At 36.4% G+C, this 18,934-nt stretch overlaps 2 protein-coding genes across 2 annotated transcripts in view; both read left to right on the top strand.

Annotated features, from left to right (window-relative positions):
• LOC141504533 (hepatitis A virus cellular receptor 1 homolog) overlaps window positions 1–9,254 on the top strand; it is a 32,790-nt gene extending 23,536 nt beyond the window's left edge. The window contains 2 exon segments of the mRNA XM_074209601.1: window positions 8,225–8,360; window positions 8,363–9,254. Coding sequence (XP_074065702.1) covers window positions 8,225–8,360; window positions 8,363–9,222 — 996 coding nt within the window. The 3' untranslated portion in view covers window positions 9,223–9,254.
• A 4,611-nt stretch (window positions 9,255–13,865) lies between these two features.
• The window catches only part of PYGL (glycogen phosphorylase L), a 48,421-nt gene continuing 43,352 nt past the window's right edge, over window positions 13,866–18,934 (top strand). The window contains exon 1 of the mRNA XM_074213466.1: window positions 13,866–14,256. Coding sequence (XP_074069567.1) covers window positions 14,014–14,256 — 243 coding nt within the window. The 5' untranslated portion in view covers window positions 13,866–14,013. The remainder of the gene's footprint in view (window positions 14,257–18,934) is intronic.

The raw sequence follows: 18,934 nt of genomic DNA, 5'->3' as shown, positions 1-18,934 counted from the left end.
AAGTGAATAGATTTTTTAGTTATGTAAATTCCCACTCCCTAAGTTCAATATGACTTTTAACCTGATTAATTATGTATAGGGCAGTTGGCATTTAGAAACTGATTTCTGTTAACAGTCCCATTGTAAATAATGTCAGCTTTTAACTGTGGATCTCCCCCTACCCCACCATACCAACATCCTCATAATGTAGATAGATGAAATGCTGAAATTTTATACAGAACAACAGTTACCATTTTGACAAATACAACTATCAGTGCAAATAAGCAATCTCTAAGCTGAAGGGGGGGCAGGGGGAAGAAAGTTGTCTTCTCTCTAGTTAGATAGACAAAGGTAGGGGATTTACAGCAGATGCGGTGAACAACTTCCAGAACAAGTTATTGAGTCTAGGTTCCCCAAAGTACAAAAAAGGATCCCAGAGTTTTACTAGATTCTGATAAATTTGATTTTGAGAGAATACATCTTGTCTAATTATCTATTGAGTCACCTCCAAGTCCAACAGGTGACTTGACCAAAGTAGTATTAAGCTTTGGAAGCAAAAGTCTTCTCAAATCAGTCACAACTAAGACTAAATCAATGTTTATCAGAAAAAAAAATTAATTATATCCAAACATTTCTGCTTGGATAGAGAGAGATACAATACTAAAGTATTCCCCTTCTTATTAAAAACTAAACCAAGTCAATTCTATTTAAAAGGTATACGTGTTCAAAACAGCAAAATGTAAAATTACACAATGATATAAAAGTTAAAGTTCAGCTTTAGAATTTTCTGTTCATCAACTAAATATAGGAATATTGATGTTAGGAGACAAACTACTAGAGATGATTTGTCATCCTGACTGGTGAAATTTCTGCCTGTAATCTCTTTATCCTGAGAAGATTCAGTATCACTTCTAGGCCTCCAAGACTGGCCTGCCCTACCTACTGCTATTGAGACAATAATTTATTTTAAGTGATTCCTCAATGATTAGAATACTCCCACCTCTCATCTCTTTCCCATTATCAGTCTTTGAATCTCAGCTATTGCAAAAATTCTGTTTCCCCATCCATCACTGTCAACTTCCTTATTATCATTCTCAACCCAATATTCAAAAGTTACCTGCCCCTCCCACTATGCTCTCAGGAATGAGTGTTACATAGGTTAACAAACTTGCTTTCATCTGAAACTTTTTCTTTCTCATTACATTATCTTCCTGCATTCACTGCTATCAGCTCTTTCTCGCTATCATCTAGATTGATTAAATTTTACTCTTACCCTAGACTCATTTATGGAGGGAGAGTTAGAATGAACATTGCTCCCTTTGCCACTTTTAGACTCTCTCTGCAACTATCACTCATTAACTTCTACTAGTCAGTTAGATGGAATATCTAAGTTCAAATATAGTCTCATATACTTATTATAAATGTGACCCTAGGCAAGTGACCACCTCTGTCTGTCATAGTTTCTGTAATGGTAAAATAGGAATGATAATAATACCTACCTCCCAGAGTTTTGTTCAAACTCCACAGTTCTTTCTCTGGATACAAATGGTATTCTCCATCGCGGATAGCCCCAAATTGGAATGAGCAAGTCCATCAAGGTTGATCATCACCCCCATGTTGCTGTTAGGTTGTATAATGTTCTTCTGGTTCTGCTCATCTCGCTCAGCATCAGTTCATGCAAATCCTTCCAGGCTTCCCTGGATTCCCGTGCCTCCTGGTTTCTAATAGAATAATAGTGTTCCATGACATAGTTATACCACAGTTTGTTAAGCCATTCCCCAGTTGAAGGACATTCATTTAATTTCCAGGTCTTTGCCACCATAAACAGGGCTGCTATGAATATTTTTGTACAAGTTATGCTTTTACTCTTTTTTCATAATCCTCAGGATATAGACCCAGTAGTGGTATTGCTGGATCAAAGGGTATGAACATTTTTGTTGCCCTCTCCAGAAAGGTTGGATGAGTTCACAGCTCCACCAACAATGTAGCTAATTCAACTTTTAAAGTAGTTGTTTTCTTCATTGACTCCCCCCACCAACCCTTGGCCAATTCTATTTTAAAGTAGTTGTTTTCTTTAGTCAATTTTTATCTCCCTTTTCCAAGCTGTTGACTTTTTTCATAATTCTCATTTCTACTTCAATTTTTCTTTCCACCTCTCTTATTTGATTTTTAAGCTCTTCCAAGAGGACTTTTTAGACTTAAGACCAATTCAGATTCCCTTTTGAGGCTTCACATGTAAGTATTTTGCCATGTGTTCTTCTGAGTTCATATTTTGATCTTCCCTGTCTGCACTGTAGCTTTCTCTGATTAGGGTTCTTTGTTTTATTGCTCATCTTTTAAAGTTGAACTCTGCTCCTATGGCACAGGAGATGCAGTTCCAAGCTTCTTGTGTTGAGGGCAATGATCTGTTTTCTGGCTTGCTTCACTGGGGCCTCAGGTGCTGGTGTCTTGTTCCCTGTGCTGGGCTGGACTTGAAATATGCTTTTTTGCACTGAGAATAGAGCCCTCATAGTTGTTCTTCGGTTCCACTGGCCTGCTGAGCTGAGATCTAGGGGCCTCAGTTTCTGATCTGTGCTGTAGTTAAGAGCCTCCTTCTGGCTTGCCCTCACCCTACCTGTACTGGGCTTTTTACTCAAGTGAGACAAATACTTCCTGAAGTCCTTCTAAGATACCTTGAACTGAAGAATTGATTCACTCTATCTTTTTTTTTAGTTTTTGTAAGGCAGCGGGGTTAAGTGACTAACCCAAGGTCACACAGCTAGGTAATTATTAAGTGTCTGAGGCTGGCTTTGAACTCAGGTCCTCCTGACTCCAGGGCTCTATCCACTGTGCCACTTAGCTGCCCCCACTCTATCTTTTTGTGGGTTTTGTCATTCCAGAATCTGTTTAGAGGCTTGATTTAACATTATTTTCAAGGAAAACTGAGAAGAGTTCAGAAACATCTTGGCTTTGCATCTCTCCATCTTGCCTCTGCCCTCTACACCACTTTTGCTGCTTATCTCAGTGATTTGTGTGATTGTTACATTTTCTGTTGCCATTCACAGTCTTTCCCATTGAGTACCCAAAGACCCAGGTATACCAGCTCCTATTACATAATTTTATAAATTAATTACCACTTCACCTACAAACACCCTAACTTTGAAGATCAGCAACTTACTTATTCATATGAATTTATTCACCCTTCTGAAAATTTTGCCTCATACTTCACTGAAAAAATAGAGGCCATTCAAGTGCTCTCTCTTTTCCCCTGTTACTTATCTCACATCACTCAGATACCTTCTGCCACCATTTCTTCCTTCATCCCAATCTTACATGAAGTGATGACACTTCTTTACCAAGGCAAAGTCCTTCAAATCAATTAGCAGTCTCATTTAATCTCATATACTATACTAGAATACCCACTTCGATCAACCTTATTTTCTCTAATCTGGTTTCTTCTCTGCTGCTTACCCATATCTTTCCAATCATTTTTTTAAAAGCCTCTTATTTGATCTGTCAATCTTGCTAGCTCTCCTGTAATACTCAACTCTTTAATTCCTAAACTCCTTGAGAATACAATTTACAATTTGTATCCTTACTCTTTTTTTTCCCTTCTTTGTAGTCTGGTGTCAGACTTCGTTATTCATTACAAACTGCTCTCTCCAAAAGTTTACAAAGATCACTTAATTGCCAGAGTTGACTTTTCTCAATATTCATTTTCCCCTTGCAACTTTGACTCTGTAATCGACTTCTCTTTGATAGTCAAATCTCTCTAGGTGTTTGAGGCACAAGTCTCTCTTGGTTCTCTTTCTATCTATATGACTTCTCAGTGTCTAATCTAAACAAGCAATCATAGATATTGTCTAGGACCTGTCTTGGGGCCTCTTTTTTCCTCCCATTATACTCTTTTGTTTGGTGGTGTAATCAGTTCCAAGGATTCAATTAGTCTTTTAATTCAAATCTATCCAAGCATTCTCCTCACCTTAAGTCTTGCTTCAACTGGTTGTTCCATGGATATATAAAATTCAACATATCCAACTAAATTCATTGTTTTTTCCTACAAAATTTCCCTTATTCCTAAATTTCCTATTACTGTCTGTCCACAGCACCGCCATCTTCCTAGCTGCCTTTGGCATACAACCACTATTCTTCACTATTGCTCTGCCTTATATCCAATCAGTTGCCAATTTCTAACAATTAGATCTTTACAATATCTTTCATATTTGTCCCCATTTCTCCTCTGATACTGTCATAACCCTGCTTCAGACCCTCATTATCTCACATCTGGACTATTGATCTCCCAGTTTCAAGTATCTCCCTATAGCTGTCAAATTAGTTTTTCTAAAGTACAAGTCTGAACACATCACTCCACTTTTCAATAAATTCCAGTGGCTTCTTATTATTCCATGATCAAATATAAAATCCTATTTGTTTTTAAATATTTTCATAACCTAGCTCTCTCCTACCGTTCTAGTCCTCTTACTATTTACTCTCCTTCAGGTAATTACTTATATAGTTATGTTGGCCTCTTTGTTGTTCCTTGAACAAAACACCATTTTCTCACCACATTTTTACTGATTATTCCATTCCTTTCTCATCTTGAACTTCTGGCTTCCTTCAAATGGATCTTATTTGTTCATGAATCTTATTTGAACATATTTGTTTCTGTGTTATTTCACCATTAGACCGGGAAATTCTTTTTGAGTACCTTTCCTTGCAAATCTCAGCACTGAATACAGAACCTGGCATATTGCAAATATTTAATACTTGATTGAATTCACTTGAAACTATTCACTCAGTTTGAGAATATAGAAAGAAGGACTTCTCATGGGGGGCAGCTAGGTGGCATAGTGGATAAAACACCGGCCCTGGAGTCAGGAGTACCTGGGTTCAAAATCCGATCTCAGACGCTTCATAATTACCTAGCTGTGTGGCCTTGGGCAAGCCACTTAACCCCGTTTGCCTTGCAAAAACCTAAAAAAAAAAAAAAAAAGGACTTTTCTTACTAGATTAAATCAAGGAATATAGGATTCTCTCTTGAACTTTGAAACTTGAACTTTTTAGGCCTTTGATTAGTAAATAAGGACTTTCAGAGCATGATATTCCCTTCATTGAATCCAATTAAGTACCAATAAGGAATTTTGTTTATTTGCTTTCATTTCCTTCCAACTGACATTTTGCTTGATACATTATACTTTCTACAAGTGAGTTCATTGAATTTTGGTGGTTTTTAATCCAGTAATAGGAAATCTCTAAGGGAGGGGGAGGGGTCTTTCCTATGTGACTTCTAGTCATATTCTGTGAGAGGACCTTTTAAAAGAAAAGTCAGATATGATTTTAAAATAAACTGGTTCCAGAGAAAGTTGGGGCTTGGGATTCACCTATGGAGATTTGACCATGGAGAGAAAAGGATCAGATAATTCAAATACTCTCCATTTAGGTCAGAAACAGGAATTTTTGCCAGTATCTCTCACTACATGTAGTTTGATGGATATTCAAAATTGGAAGCATCATATGACCTTTGCTAAACTAAACAGATTGATGTCACAAAGAGAATGACTGAGTTTGTGAAGCGACTCCATTGTCAATTTGGACATGGGGACTATAATACCACATTGTTCTAGATACACAACCATATGATCCCTCAAACTAATAAGGACAAGGCAACTATAGTAAGAATTTTCTGTTCTATCCTATCCCATCCTCAAACTGCTTCTAACTAGCAAACTATTCCTCTAACTGCATCTTAGATTTACTTCTCCTGAACAATAGTCAAACAACTAACTATGTTGGTCAGGGTTCCACTTTCCAAAATTCATATATAAGATGAATTGATACCATCTTCAGGATGGGAAGGGTTCTGTTTATTCAGATACTATCTCCAATCTAGACTTCAGAAAGATTTACTTGATAAGGATGGACTGTTTTTGAATATTGTTTTTCACTTGACCCTCCTTTTCCCTTTCTTTTCCCTATTCTTCTCTAATGTAGGAGAATGGAAAGATGTTTTAACCACAATAGTCCATGTGAATTAGTACCTTGGGGAGGGTAGGTGTACAAGTTTACAGTCAAAGGGGCATACTAAAAGTCCTAGATTCCAAAGGTTCTCTGCCTTTTGATACTATTAAAGGGGTTATGGGTAATATATAAAATAAATCAACATTAACAAGTTCTTGCCTCCCAGATTCCATTAGTTACCACACTGAAAGGGACACATTTCAAATCTACACAGAAACCTACACAAATCCCTCAGGTTCATACTCCATTGCACATTTGGTATGCTTTTAAATTATACATAATGAAATATTCATGCCTGAGATCAACTATATGTAGCTTACGTGATGAGACAATTAAGATAAAAAATACATGAAATAAAAACAGGTAACAGATCATAAAAATTTTCTTGATTTAGTAAGCAGGTGTTATATAGATTAGTTCAGAGTTTATTTTGTTTATTTTTTGGGGGTTTTTTTTTGCAAGGCAAACGGGGTTAAGTGGCTTGCCCAAGGCCACACAGCTAGGTAATTATTAAGTGTCTGAGGTTGGATTTGAACCCAAGTACTCCTGACTCCAGGGCCGGTGCTTATCCACTACATCATCTAGCTGCCCCTTTAGTTCAAAGTTTAAACCATTGCCCTGGGACTAGTGGTAGCCTGAGTTGCAGAAATAGATTTATAAAATGGATAAGCTCTTGAAAACTCTATTCTACACTTATAGGAAAACTACATTTTCTACCATTGTTTGGAATGGAAGTTGGCTAATGCTGCCAAAATGAGAAGAAAAGCAGAAAGCTGGGAAGCAATCTTCACAACCAGTTCTGATAAAGGTCTCATTTCTAAAATATATAGAGAATTGCAACAAATTTATAAGATCACAAGTCATTTCCCAATTGATAAATAGTCAAAGGATATGAACAATTTTCAAATGAAGAAATTAAAACTATATATAATCAAATGAAAAAATGCTCAAAATCACTATTGATCAGACAAAAGAAAATTAAAACAACAATGAGGTGTCATCTCATACCTATTAAATTAGCCCAAATGAGCAAAAGGGAAGATGATCACTGTTGGGGAGATTGTGGGAGGATTGGAACATTGATGTATTGCTGGTGGAGTTGTGAACAGACCCAGCCTTTCTGGAGAGCTATGTGGAACTATGCCCAAAGAACAATAAAACTGTTCATACTCTTTGACCCAGAAATTCCAATTCTAGGACTATATCCAGAAGTAATTGTAAAAAATGGGGAAAGTCCTACATGTTCCAAAATTTTCATAGCAGCTTTTTTTTGTAGTGGCAAAGAATTGGAAATTGAGGGGATGCTCATCAATTGGGGAATGGCTAAACAAGTTATGGTATATGAATACTATGGAATATTACTGTTCTATAAGAAAACCTGCTGAGGAGAAAGGGGTGGGAAGCAAAGATGGGGGGAAATTTTATAACTTGGAAATATGCATGTACAAATGGATGAAAATAAATAAATAAAAATTTTAAAAAAGGAATGGAAGTTGGCCAATACTAAACTATCACTCTTTTGTTTCTCTATTTTGGGATTCAGAATAAAATCTACTTTCTCTAATCACTATGAGCAATAATACATTTATTCTCTCAGTTTTCTGCCACATTGATTACACAAGAAGAGATTGATCTTTAAACCACTGGACTACAAATCCCAAGGGTCTGTGTGTGTGTGTGTGTGTGTGTGTGTGTGTGTGTGTGTGTGTGTGTGTGTAGCCTGGCCTAGGTAAAGTATTATACAAAGAGTCTTAAATAAGGCAGAGGAAGGCAAGGGTTAAATCAAAACAAAATATTGGTTCATTCAACACCTTTGAGGGAGTAGCTTCAGTGGAGTGATGGGAATAGAAACCAGATTGCAAATATTTAAGGAGAAAATGATTGTTGGGAACTTGCATAAGGCATTGAAAATTTTTCAAGAAGTTTAATACTAACAAAAGATATGAGATGACAACTGGAATAATTAGATTGTGAGATTTGAGATAACTGAGCATAAATATTGATGTAATGGATGAAAAGTCAATAAAGTGGAAGAGTAAAGATTGCTTACAACAGGGTCTTAGAAAGGACAGAAAAATGGGATCAAATGTACATGCAATTAATTAATAAATAAATAAATTTATTTATTTATTTGTTTGTTTGTTTATTTATTAGGAAGAGAGAGAAGTAGATAAGAGAAGTGCAGAGGAAACCAGAAGCTAATGGCATCACAAGGCATTTCTTCTGACTGAGTTTCACTTCATTAAAGCTAGTACCATTGGGTCTTCCTGGCTTGTTCAGCTACATCCTGATGGTGTCTTTTGCAGCAGGTCCTGCTCTGTCTGGACAGACTGTGAGAGGAGTAGTGGGCCAATCTGTTACTTTGCCCTGTACATATTCAGTGCATGAGGTGTCACATCCATGTGCTGGGGTTGGGGATGGTGTCCTCTGACTAAGTGCTCGAATGAAATCATCTGGACAGATGGACACAAGATGACCTTTCAACATTCCAACCGGTACAATTTAAAGGAAAACCTTTCTGAAGGGATTGTGCCTCTGACGATAGAGAACCTGACAGAGGCAGGTGCTGGGTTATATTGCTGCTGGGTGGAATTTTCTGGGTGGTTTAATGACCAGAAAGTCACAGTGAAACTGATGATTGACAAGGCCACCACTGTTACTGCTCTAACAACCCCTGCTTCTACTCACCCCACGCTGACAACCCTAACATCCTTTGCTTCTACTCATCCAATGTTGACAACCACCAAGGATCAAAGCTCAGTTTCTTCCACTCCTGTTTTGGACATAGTGACAACCAGACCCTCAGAAACACCAGATGGAAAAAGTTGGACACAGCCTGGTATCCCAATTGGCGAGAATGATACAGTGACAGAAAGTCCAGAAGACTACTTGTATGAAAACAAAATGGTCATCCTATATGAAAAACTGGTGACCACACAGGACAAAATATTCATTGGAGTTGGTGTCTTTGCTGAAGTGCTTCTCATTCTGATTTTATTTGGCTTTGCTTTGAAAGGACATTTCTATAACAGAAAAAAAGTGCCAAGTGTAAGTCTGACTTTCTTGGCAGGTAGTAGAAATGAGGCTGAAAGGACTGCCCTTGAAGATGGCAGTTATGCAGAGGGCAATGTCTACATGATTGAAGATAATGTCTACATTGTTGAGGATAATATCTATATGATTGAAGAGGAGAATGAGTATGCCATACCAACATGCAATGAGAAAAAGGAACCCTCCAAAATTTGACCATGACATCCTTAACATGACATCCTTCTCAATTTTTCCATGTTTACCTCCTTTCAAGCTCATGGACTATTCTTTGATGTTATCTCTACTTGACAGGAGCAATTGCAATAAAATGGTGATTCTGAAGATGATGCAACCAACTTGATACCAAACAATGTTACCTATATCAGATTACAGATTGTGCCAGAAAGATGGAAATTAAATTTGGCACTATTTCTTTTAAGTTATGCCATTCTTGTCATGTGTGGACATAGAAGTTAGGATTTTTTGGAAAGTCATACAATCACTGCAGCTTTCAAAAAAACCTATAAAACAAATAAAAGGATTTTTTTTGTTCATTCCAATTATTACATTTCTCCTTAAGTTCTCACAGAGGCAACTAGTTTTATATCTTCCATAAATTCAATTTAGCACAGGCAGATCCAGTTCCCCTTCTTTGCTTTTGCAAATGTGACTTGTTGCCTGTTTATTTCCTGGGAACTTGGGTAGCTTATTTCCATAGTTACAAGAAACCACCAGTGCCTCTCATAGCTTATGCTACTGTGTGTGCAAAGAAGTTCTATTAATAGGCAGATGAATATTGCTCAAAACTGAGAACATGAATCTAAGGTAGAGAAACTGCAACTATCTTGGTCTCCTGCTGCCAGAACTGACATAAGATACTTATGTCTGAGCCATGAAAGGAAAAACTACATTGAAAAACTGCAGTGAATGAGATATCCAATAGGACAGGTCTTTTAGAAAGAAATAGAGCCTGTTGCTGTTTGAGGGTATCACTACTTTAGAGTGGCAATCTCCTTCCATCTTTCCCTAGCAAATTCAACATTAAAATATAATGATTAATGGGAAAAAAAATGTACATGTAGAAGAACCTTATATACATGACACCTCTGCTTTGTCTTAGTAAGTGGGGAATGCATTAAGAATGATGCTAAGACAAAGCCACTGTAACCAAGATCAAAAGAAATGTAGGAAATTGGGAAACAATTTTTACAACAAATATTTCTTTTTTTTTTAGGTTTTGGCAAGGCAAATGGGGTTAAGTGGCTTGCCTAAGGCCACATAGCTAGGTAATTATTAAGTGTCTGAGACCAGATTTGAACTCAGGTACTCCTGACTCCAGGGCCGGTGCTTTATCCACTGTGCCACCTAGCCACCCCAACAAGTATTTCTGACAAAGGATTCATTTCTAATATATAGAGAGAACTGAGTCAAATTTATTTTAAAAAAAAGCCATTCCCCAATTGACAAAAGATCAAAAGATATGCAAAGGCAATTTACAGACAAGGAAATCAAAACCATCCATAGTCATATGAAAAATTGCTCTAAATCATTACTGATTAGAGAAATGTAAATTAAAGCAACTTGAGGTATCATCTCACACCTATCATATTGGCTAATATGACCAGAAAGGAAAATGTTCAATGTTGGAAGGGATGTAGGAAATCTGGGACACTAATACATTATTGGTGGAGCTGCAAGTGCATCTCTTTGAGGGTAATCTGGAATTATTCCCCAAAGGCAATAAAAATGTGCATACTCTTTGATCCATAAATACCACTACTGGGTTTATACCCTGAAGAGATCATGCAAAAAAGGTAAAAACCATCACTTGTACAAAAATATTCATAGCAGTCCTGTTTGTTGTACCAAAGAATTGGAAATCAAGTGAATGCCCTTCAGTTGGGGAATGGCTTAACAAACTGTGGTATATGTATGTCACGGAACACTATTGTTCTATTAGAAACCAGGAAGGATGGGAATTCAGGGAAGCCTGGAGGGATTTGCATGAACTGATACTGAGCAAGATGAGCAGAACCAGAAGAACAGTGTACACCCTAACAGCAACTTGGGGGTGATGATCAACCTGAATGGACTTGCTCATTTCATTATTGCAATAATCAAGGACAATTGTAGAGCACCTGAAATGGAGAAAACCATCCACACCCAGAGAAAGAATTGTGGTGTTTAAACAAAGACCAAAGTCTATTACCTTCGATTATTTTTTTAATAATATCTTATGTACTACATAATTTTGCTATCTCTAATATTTTATTTTCTCCTCAAGGATATGATTTCTCTCCCAACACATTCAATTTTGATCAATGTATAACATGGAAACAATGTAAAGATTATCAGACTGCCTCCTGTGGGGGGGATGGGGAAAGGGAGGGGAAGGTGGAGGAAAAATTTTAAAAATTCAAAACCCTACGGAAAATGATAGGTAGAAACTACTATTGTATACATAATTGGAAAACAAATTAAATATTAATTAAAAAAGAAATATGCTAAGATGCTTTGAGGAAAGGACAAGTTAAAGAAATTTCAGATAAATGATTTCAGTATCCTTAGTGAAATATGGAGACTGGGCCATCTGCTGTACATGAGAGGAAGGAAAAGCAATGGCTTTTATGGTTGGGGCTTGAGGAGAAAAAAAAATGCTAAGGATAGCAGTTATAGAGAATTAAATATGCAATCAATGGAAGCTGAATAAAGGAAGTGCCAAGAAGTGGTAAGAACACAGATAGGGTTACACCATGAGTTTATGGTGTAGAGAAAATGGCTCAATTTCATTACTTTATCCAGTAATACTTAGTATCCCAGGCATAGAAGTAGAGATGCTTTCGATTAGATACTTAATAAATGTTTATTGATTGATTTATTGACTTAATTTAGTTATTCCACATACAAACTTTGATAGTAGAACCATTTTAATGAGGCCCTTCTTTCATTATTAAGCACATTTTTTGAAGTAATTCCGCAAACTTACTCCCCTATCACAACCCCTACCAAAAGTCTGTGTATGAATGAATTGTGCAGCAGAGCCAAGACCCAGCTATCAGTCCCAGTTCTTTTATGAAATCATTTTGTAATTTCACCAACAAACAAATGAAAATTTTAAAAAAAGAAACATCTCATCACTCTTTTTAGGTACAGGTTCCTTACCTTTAAAAACAGCACTGAACCAATTGGTTTCCATAGTTCTTTTCAGCTCTAAATCTGAGTATCTCTTTAAAAAGTATATTGCCGGGCGGCTAGGTGGCGCTTTGGATAAAGCACCGGCCCTGGAGTCAGGAGTACCTGTGTTCAAATCCGACCTCAGACACTTAATAATTACCTAGCTGTGTGTCCTTGGGCAAGCCACTTAGCCCCACTGCCTTGAAAAATCTTTAAAAAAAAAGTATATTGCCTCTGATCCCTATAGAAATGTAGAGAAAAGAAATTATTTATAATCATATGTAACCTAGGATATAAGCCTATTTGCATGAGATTCTTCTCATTGGTGGAGATTGTTTACTTAATGCTCTGTTTCTTAGTTGTGAATTTGGGTGAAGAGAGATCCTAGTCTTCTGGGTTCCAACTTCTTTTCAGATCCCTGAAAGAAAAGAAAGACTTTGGAAAGAAATCAGTGTGGAAAGGGGACAGCACTATGATATCTAGATCATAGTGGTCTCTTCATAGAGTCTTAACTTTTCTGTGGAGTCCCTTTTACCTCAGGATCAAATATAAAATCCTCTGTTTGACATTTGACTGGGTCTTTCATAACCTGCCCTCCCACCACCACACCCTCCCCATAATCTGTGATCAAATTATACTAGATCTCCTTGCCTCTGGAACAAAATACTGCATCTGACTAGGCATTTTGGTTTACAAACTCCACAAATAAATAGAACTGTTCTGCCTCCTCTCCACCTTCTGAGTTCCCTGGCTTTGTTTTTTTAGTTCCAATTAAAATTCATACTTCTACAGGAAATATCCTCAATTTCTAATGCCTTCCCTCTACTGCTTCTTTCCAGTTTAGCCTGTATATATGTACCTAGTAGTTTACATATTGTTTCCTCCTTTATGAGTTCTCTAAGAGCAAGAACTGTCTCTTCTTTATATATCCAACACTTGACAGTGTTTGGCACAATAGGCACTCTAAAAATATGTATTGACTGATTTGAAGAACTGAAGAAAATCTGGAACTGTGTCTCTTCTTTCTTGAAGCTACAAGCCAGGAGACCAGGATCTCTCTTCTCTCAAACTCTTCCCAGTTCCACCCCTCAGTGTAACATAGTATTCAATTTTCACCGATAAGGAAAATCTTAAACAAAAAGACTTTGAGCCAAGGAGTACATAATTGAAAGTCTTCATTTAATCCTTTCTAAATGCATATGCCCACAAACACTTGTTTGGTATTGGGGGGGAAAAAAGGAAATTGTGATTCTTGATGATTCAACAGGAGAGTTTCAATGAAAAACCAAATTTAAGATCTGATCTCGTTAAAACACAAGTATTCTTTTTAAATCCCTTTAAAATTAATCCAGGCGAGGAAGATAGATGAAAAACCATGCAGATGTTCCTTCTATTTTGCATATTAGACTGGAAGATCTCCGGGGTCACTTTCAGGAATACCTTCCCTTCTTTTGACATCTAGGTCATTTTTCACAGCAGGCAATGTCTCTATGGGAACAGGAAACCCAGTCAGAGGAGCAGAAATTTGGAAGTAAAGGGATTTCTTGCTGCTCACTAAATCAATTAATTAAACAACTACTCTACCTGGAAACCCCTCCCTCTTGAGGGCTCCTTTTTAACCGCTAGAATGTGGAGGGCAGGGCAGCGCAGAACACCAATCAGAAGTGCCATCACTCACAGAGGCGGAGTCTCAAAATTTGCCAGCTTCAGACCGCAGGGATTCTCTCCGAGCTCCATCCTACCCCACAGTTTATCATTTGCACCTCTTTCGCTCTCAGCTAGGTAAGTTTACCTGGCACTCTTTGGTGTCGGACAGAACTCCATTCCGCAGCAATGGCTAAACCTTTGACAGATCAGGAGAAGCGCAAACAGATTAGTATCCGCGGCATCGTGGGCGTTGAGAACGTGACGGAATTGAAGAAGGGCTTTAATCGGCACTTGCACTTTACTCTTGTCAAGGATCGGAATGTGGCCACCCCTAGAGACTACTTTTTCGCTTTAGCGCACACTGTGCGTGACCACTTGGTGGGGCGCTGGATCCGCACTCAGCAGTACTACTACGAGAAGCATCCCAAGGTATTAAAGATGCCTCCTCTCTTCCTAACCACTGTTCCTCTTCTGTACCCTAACCCTTCCGAATTCTTTTCCGTTACCCTGTTCTCCTAAGGCAGAACTTCCTATCTGAAGTGGAAAGAGCTCAATTTGCCAACAGACCTCTTGTATTCCAATCTTCTCTATTTAATTCTTATTAAATGGCCTTGGGCAAATTTACCTGATCTTTCCAGGCTTCACTTTTCCCTTTTTCCTTTCTGTAAAATGAGAGCACGTGACTCTCTGATCTCAAAATTCCCTTTAGATCTAGGAATCTGTTACCTCAGGATTTCAGTGCCAAAGAGATTCTTGGGAATTATACGTCAATATCCTCATCCTATAATCACACTCAGAATTCTAGAAAGCATTTATATGGTGTTTTAAGGTGTATTTTTTTTTAAATCACCCTCAGCTCAACCTCAATGTTAAGCAATAATTCCCACTTTACATATGGATAAAGAGCCAAGATATGGAAACTTGCCCATACTCTTTACAATTAGTAATTGTGGAAACCTAGACTTAATAATTCTATATGTACTCCTTGGCTCAAAGTATTCGTTTAAGATTTTCCTTATTGGTGAAAAATTGAATACTCCGTATTACATTGAGGGGTGGAACTGGGAAGAGTTTGAGAGAAGAGAAATCCTGGTCTCCTCGCTTGTAGCTTCAAGAAAGAAGAGACACAGTTCCAGCATGCTATAAACATTTGTTAAGTACCTTCTGTATGCAAAACACTGCAGTAGGAACCGGAAGGAGATACAGAACTTTTATACTACCTTTGTGTACCTTATCTTTCACAAGGTGGGAGGATGTGACACAGAGCTATCTGTAACATTTACTATAAGAGCACTGAAAAGATAGAAATTACGCTGCTGTGTGAGTTTTACAGAAAAGTTATTGCTGGAGAAAAATCAAGGTAGACTTGATGGAGAAAATATTTGGAAATATTTTCATTTTTAACATTTCTGGATCTGTTTCCACATCTGAAAAATGTGGATGTTAGACTAGACTTCTCTATTACCCTCTGATTCAGAGAATTTGGTTTTAAATCCCTCTCTGATATTTGCTAGCTCAGTGATCTCGGAGCAAGGCACTTCTAAGTCTCAGTTTTCCTATCTATAAAATGGGAATTATCCTTGTACTAGGTACCTCACAAGATTATGAGCAACATCTTTGTAATTATAAAATATATTAAAAATGAACGATAATTCCCTTGGTCCCTCTGACAGTGTCTGCTTTGCTAGCATAGTGGGATCAGGTCCTCAGAAGACAATGACCATCTAGAAATCACAATAAAGTATGACAGGCTAAAGAGAGTACTATCTCAAGGGTCAAATGGGATAATTGCCTAATAAATATTGCATTACTTTTACTTAAAATTTTCTTTTGGAATTTAGGAATATCACCCTGAAGCCAATTTAATCTTTGATATCAAATAGAAATGTACTTTTCTGAAGTGATGTGGTATGACCCTGAAACCATAGGGAAAGATATCAAAGTATAATGAGTTTTTGTAGCCTAACTAGTATTGATTAAAGCTTTGTGCCAAGTCACATTTTGGTCCTCTTTTGTTTCCATGGGCATAGACTTGTTTAGCAAGTAGATTTTGATAAAACTTGATCTAGTGAATGTTCTCTTCCTATTAAGCAAAATGATTTTAAATGGTGAATTCCTGATAAAGTATCAAATTATAGGATAATAAAGAATTAATTTTATAAGCAAGGAAACTTGAGACTCACACGTAACTCTTTAAGTAACTTAACCAACTTGAGTGATTATAATGTAAAATAGAAATAACTATTTGCATTTATGTTTCGTTCCTATTAATATACAGTAAACTGGACTAGCTAGTCAGAGTTAATATTTACAGTTGTTCAAGTTTCTGAAAGGACTGGAAAAGTAGAAGAATCAGCTAAGAGTGAGGCAATGGTTGAAGGAAATCTGGATGATATAAATATTTTTTAGCACAATTGAAGGAAAAATTACATTTATCATATCAACTATTTTCTCTAATACGAAATGAGAGAAATAACAAAATTTCAATTTTAGCCAATAATTTGAACTTCTCTTCCATTAAATACTTTCTCAAAACAATAACGCAGATAGTTTTCAAACTTTGTACTTTTTCTTTATCATTTTACCCTTAAATATAACTAAAAAGCAGACAGTAAGAAGAAATGTTCCATAATATTATGCAGCTTTCCAGTCTAGATGAGCACATCACAGTTACAATAGAAACAATTTTAGAATTTGACATTATATCATCTGGGGTTAAATTCCAGATTTTCAGCTTATTATTTGTGTGATATTGAACAAATCATTTAACTTATCTGATCCTTAATCTCATCATTTGTAAAATGAGAGTTATATTATATGTTTTCCCAAAAGTCCTTCCAGATCATTATTGATAACAGATATAATTACAGAGAATTTCAACAGAGAATTAAAAACAAATATATTATAATCATGTAGAACAAAGTACTTGGTATGAAGTCTGGGAGATCAGCAAGGGATCAAGAAAGATCTTGTGGAGAAAGTAACATTGAATTTGGACTTGGATGGCAACCAACAAAGAGAAAACGTTTGAGATACTATCTTAAACAAAACCACAAAAAAACAGTTTAACTGTTGCAAAGAGTGTGTTGGGGAAGTAATATGCAATAAAGTAGGAGAGGCAGAGTAGCACCAGATTGTGGAGAGCATTGAATGAAGATCAAAGGAGTTTGAATTTTAATCAATAACCAGTAAGGAGACACTGGCCATTTTTTGGGTTCAAAAGTGTATATTGACTTAGAAAACAACATTAACATGATCTGTGTTTATTATATTTTTACTTATTTTGTTGAATATTTTAATCTACTTTGGCCTGCACTTGGGAATTTTGTGTTTATCTGCACTCAGAGTTACATGGTATGATACTTGCTCTAAAATCAATGGTAAGGAAGATATAGAGCTAGTCAATTCCCCTGTTTTACAGATGAGAAAATTGGCACCAGAATGGATACATTTATATGATTTGAGATAGGATTGAAACCAAGATCATCCATTGATTCCAAATTTGATGCTTTTCCCATTATACTTTACTACTTTTAGGCAATAGGAATAGAGAAAAGTGAAGAAACTTAATAAATGAGGTAGAAATGGATTAATAAAACTTCATGATTAATTGGCTTTCCTTCTCCCTTACCTCTGATTTCCCCATTACAATGAACATCAGGGCTTTGGACATGGATAAAAAGCTCAGTTTCATACATTAAGGTTGAGGCACTAGTGAAACATCTATGTGGAGATGACCTCCATACCATATGGTATTTTAAGGTTTACAAAGCTTTCTCCCCAAAACAAATGTGTGAAGTAGGTGGAACATTTAATGCATGGTTATTTCTAGGAAAGACAAAAAGTTTGTCCTACTCCAGATTGAATCCATCCTCTAACAAAAAAAATAAACCAAAATACTCAATAGTTACAATGTTTGATGATGCAAGACAACATTATTTCCCAATAGTCGTAGGGTTTTATGATACATATGTCTCGTCCGAACTCTTATCATCAGGGATAATAAGAGGGAGTTTATTTAGATAGGTTTTAGAGTGGTTGTGTAAAGTCTTAAGGCTCTTTAAAAAAAGAGGAAAAGAAGGGAAAGAGGAATCCATTAAGAAGAGGGGGAATAAAGGTTAGGGAAAATTCTCATAAAATGCATTTTAATTACATTTCATTCTACTGGTAAATATGGAAAGGAAAGGTAGGGAGGGATGGGAAGTTAGGGAAGGGTAGATTATTGAAGTGATTATTCCTAAGGAAAAAAATTTTAACTAAGGTAGAATGAAAATATTTATAGTGTTTTGGGGTTGTAAATAATTCATATCTAAGGGAGTGCCTTTTAACTGGAGAATGATTGAACAGGTTATAGCATATAGAATGATACTGTGTTATAAAAAATGCAGGAATTAATTCAGATTGAAGTGAACAGAACCAAGAAAATATTTTGCATAATGACAGCAATGCTGTGGAAACAAACAGCTTTAAAAGAGTAGGAACTCTGATTAACATAGTGGTCAATCACAATCTCAGAGTCCTGACCTCTTGATAGGAAAATGAGAGTCTCAGAGTACAGAATGGGGTGTGTGTGTGTGTGTGTGTGTGTGTGTGTGTGTGTGTGTGTGTATTTTTTTTTCTTTTAGATGTGACCAGCACAGAAATTTGTTTTTTGCTTGACTTCATGGAATAAAGTTTTTGATTTTCTTTGATTCTTAATCCGTGGAATGGGAGAGATTTTTACTGATAAAAATATTAAAATTTAATTTTAAAAAAGGAAATACTCTATCATCTCTTGAAAATCACCAGGTGTTGATCATTCAAAAATCCTCAATATAGTGAATGGAGGGGTACTATCTAGAAATTAACTTTTAAATCATCTTCTGAATAGGATTTAGTTTTAAAAATTGTCTTATACAATAAAAATTTGCAAAGAGAAAAGTTGAGTGACATACTTAAGTTAATGAAACATGCTTAACTACTTCATGGTAATGTGAAGTTTGGATTTATTATACCACAAAAATATTACAGTTCCATGTCAGAAATTTCTTAAGACAGGATCCCTTCCTAAGGACACTCAGTAGAGGTTTCTACTGGTTGTATCATAAAGTAACTAAAAGACTGAAAA

The sequence above is a fragment of the Macrotis lagotis genome, chromosome 1 (assembly GCF_037893015.1).
Source record: "Macrotis lagotis isolate mMagLag1 chromosome 1, bilby.v1.9.chrom.fasta, whole genome shotgun sequence".
Taxonomy (NCBI): Eukaryota; Metazoa; Chordata; class Mammalia; order Peramelemorphia; family Peramelidae; genus Macrotis; species Macrotis lagotis.
This window is presented reverse-complemented; position numbering and strand designations above follow the sequence as displayed.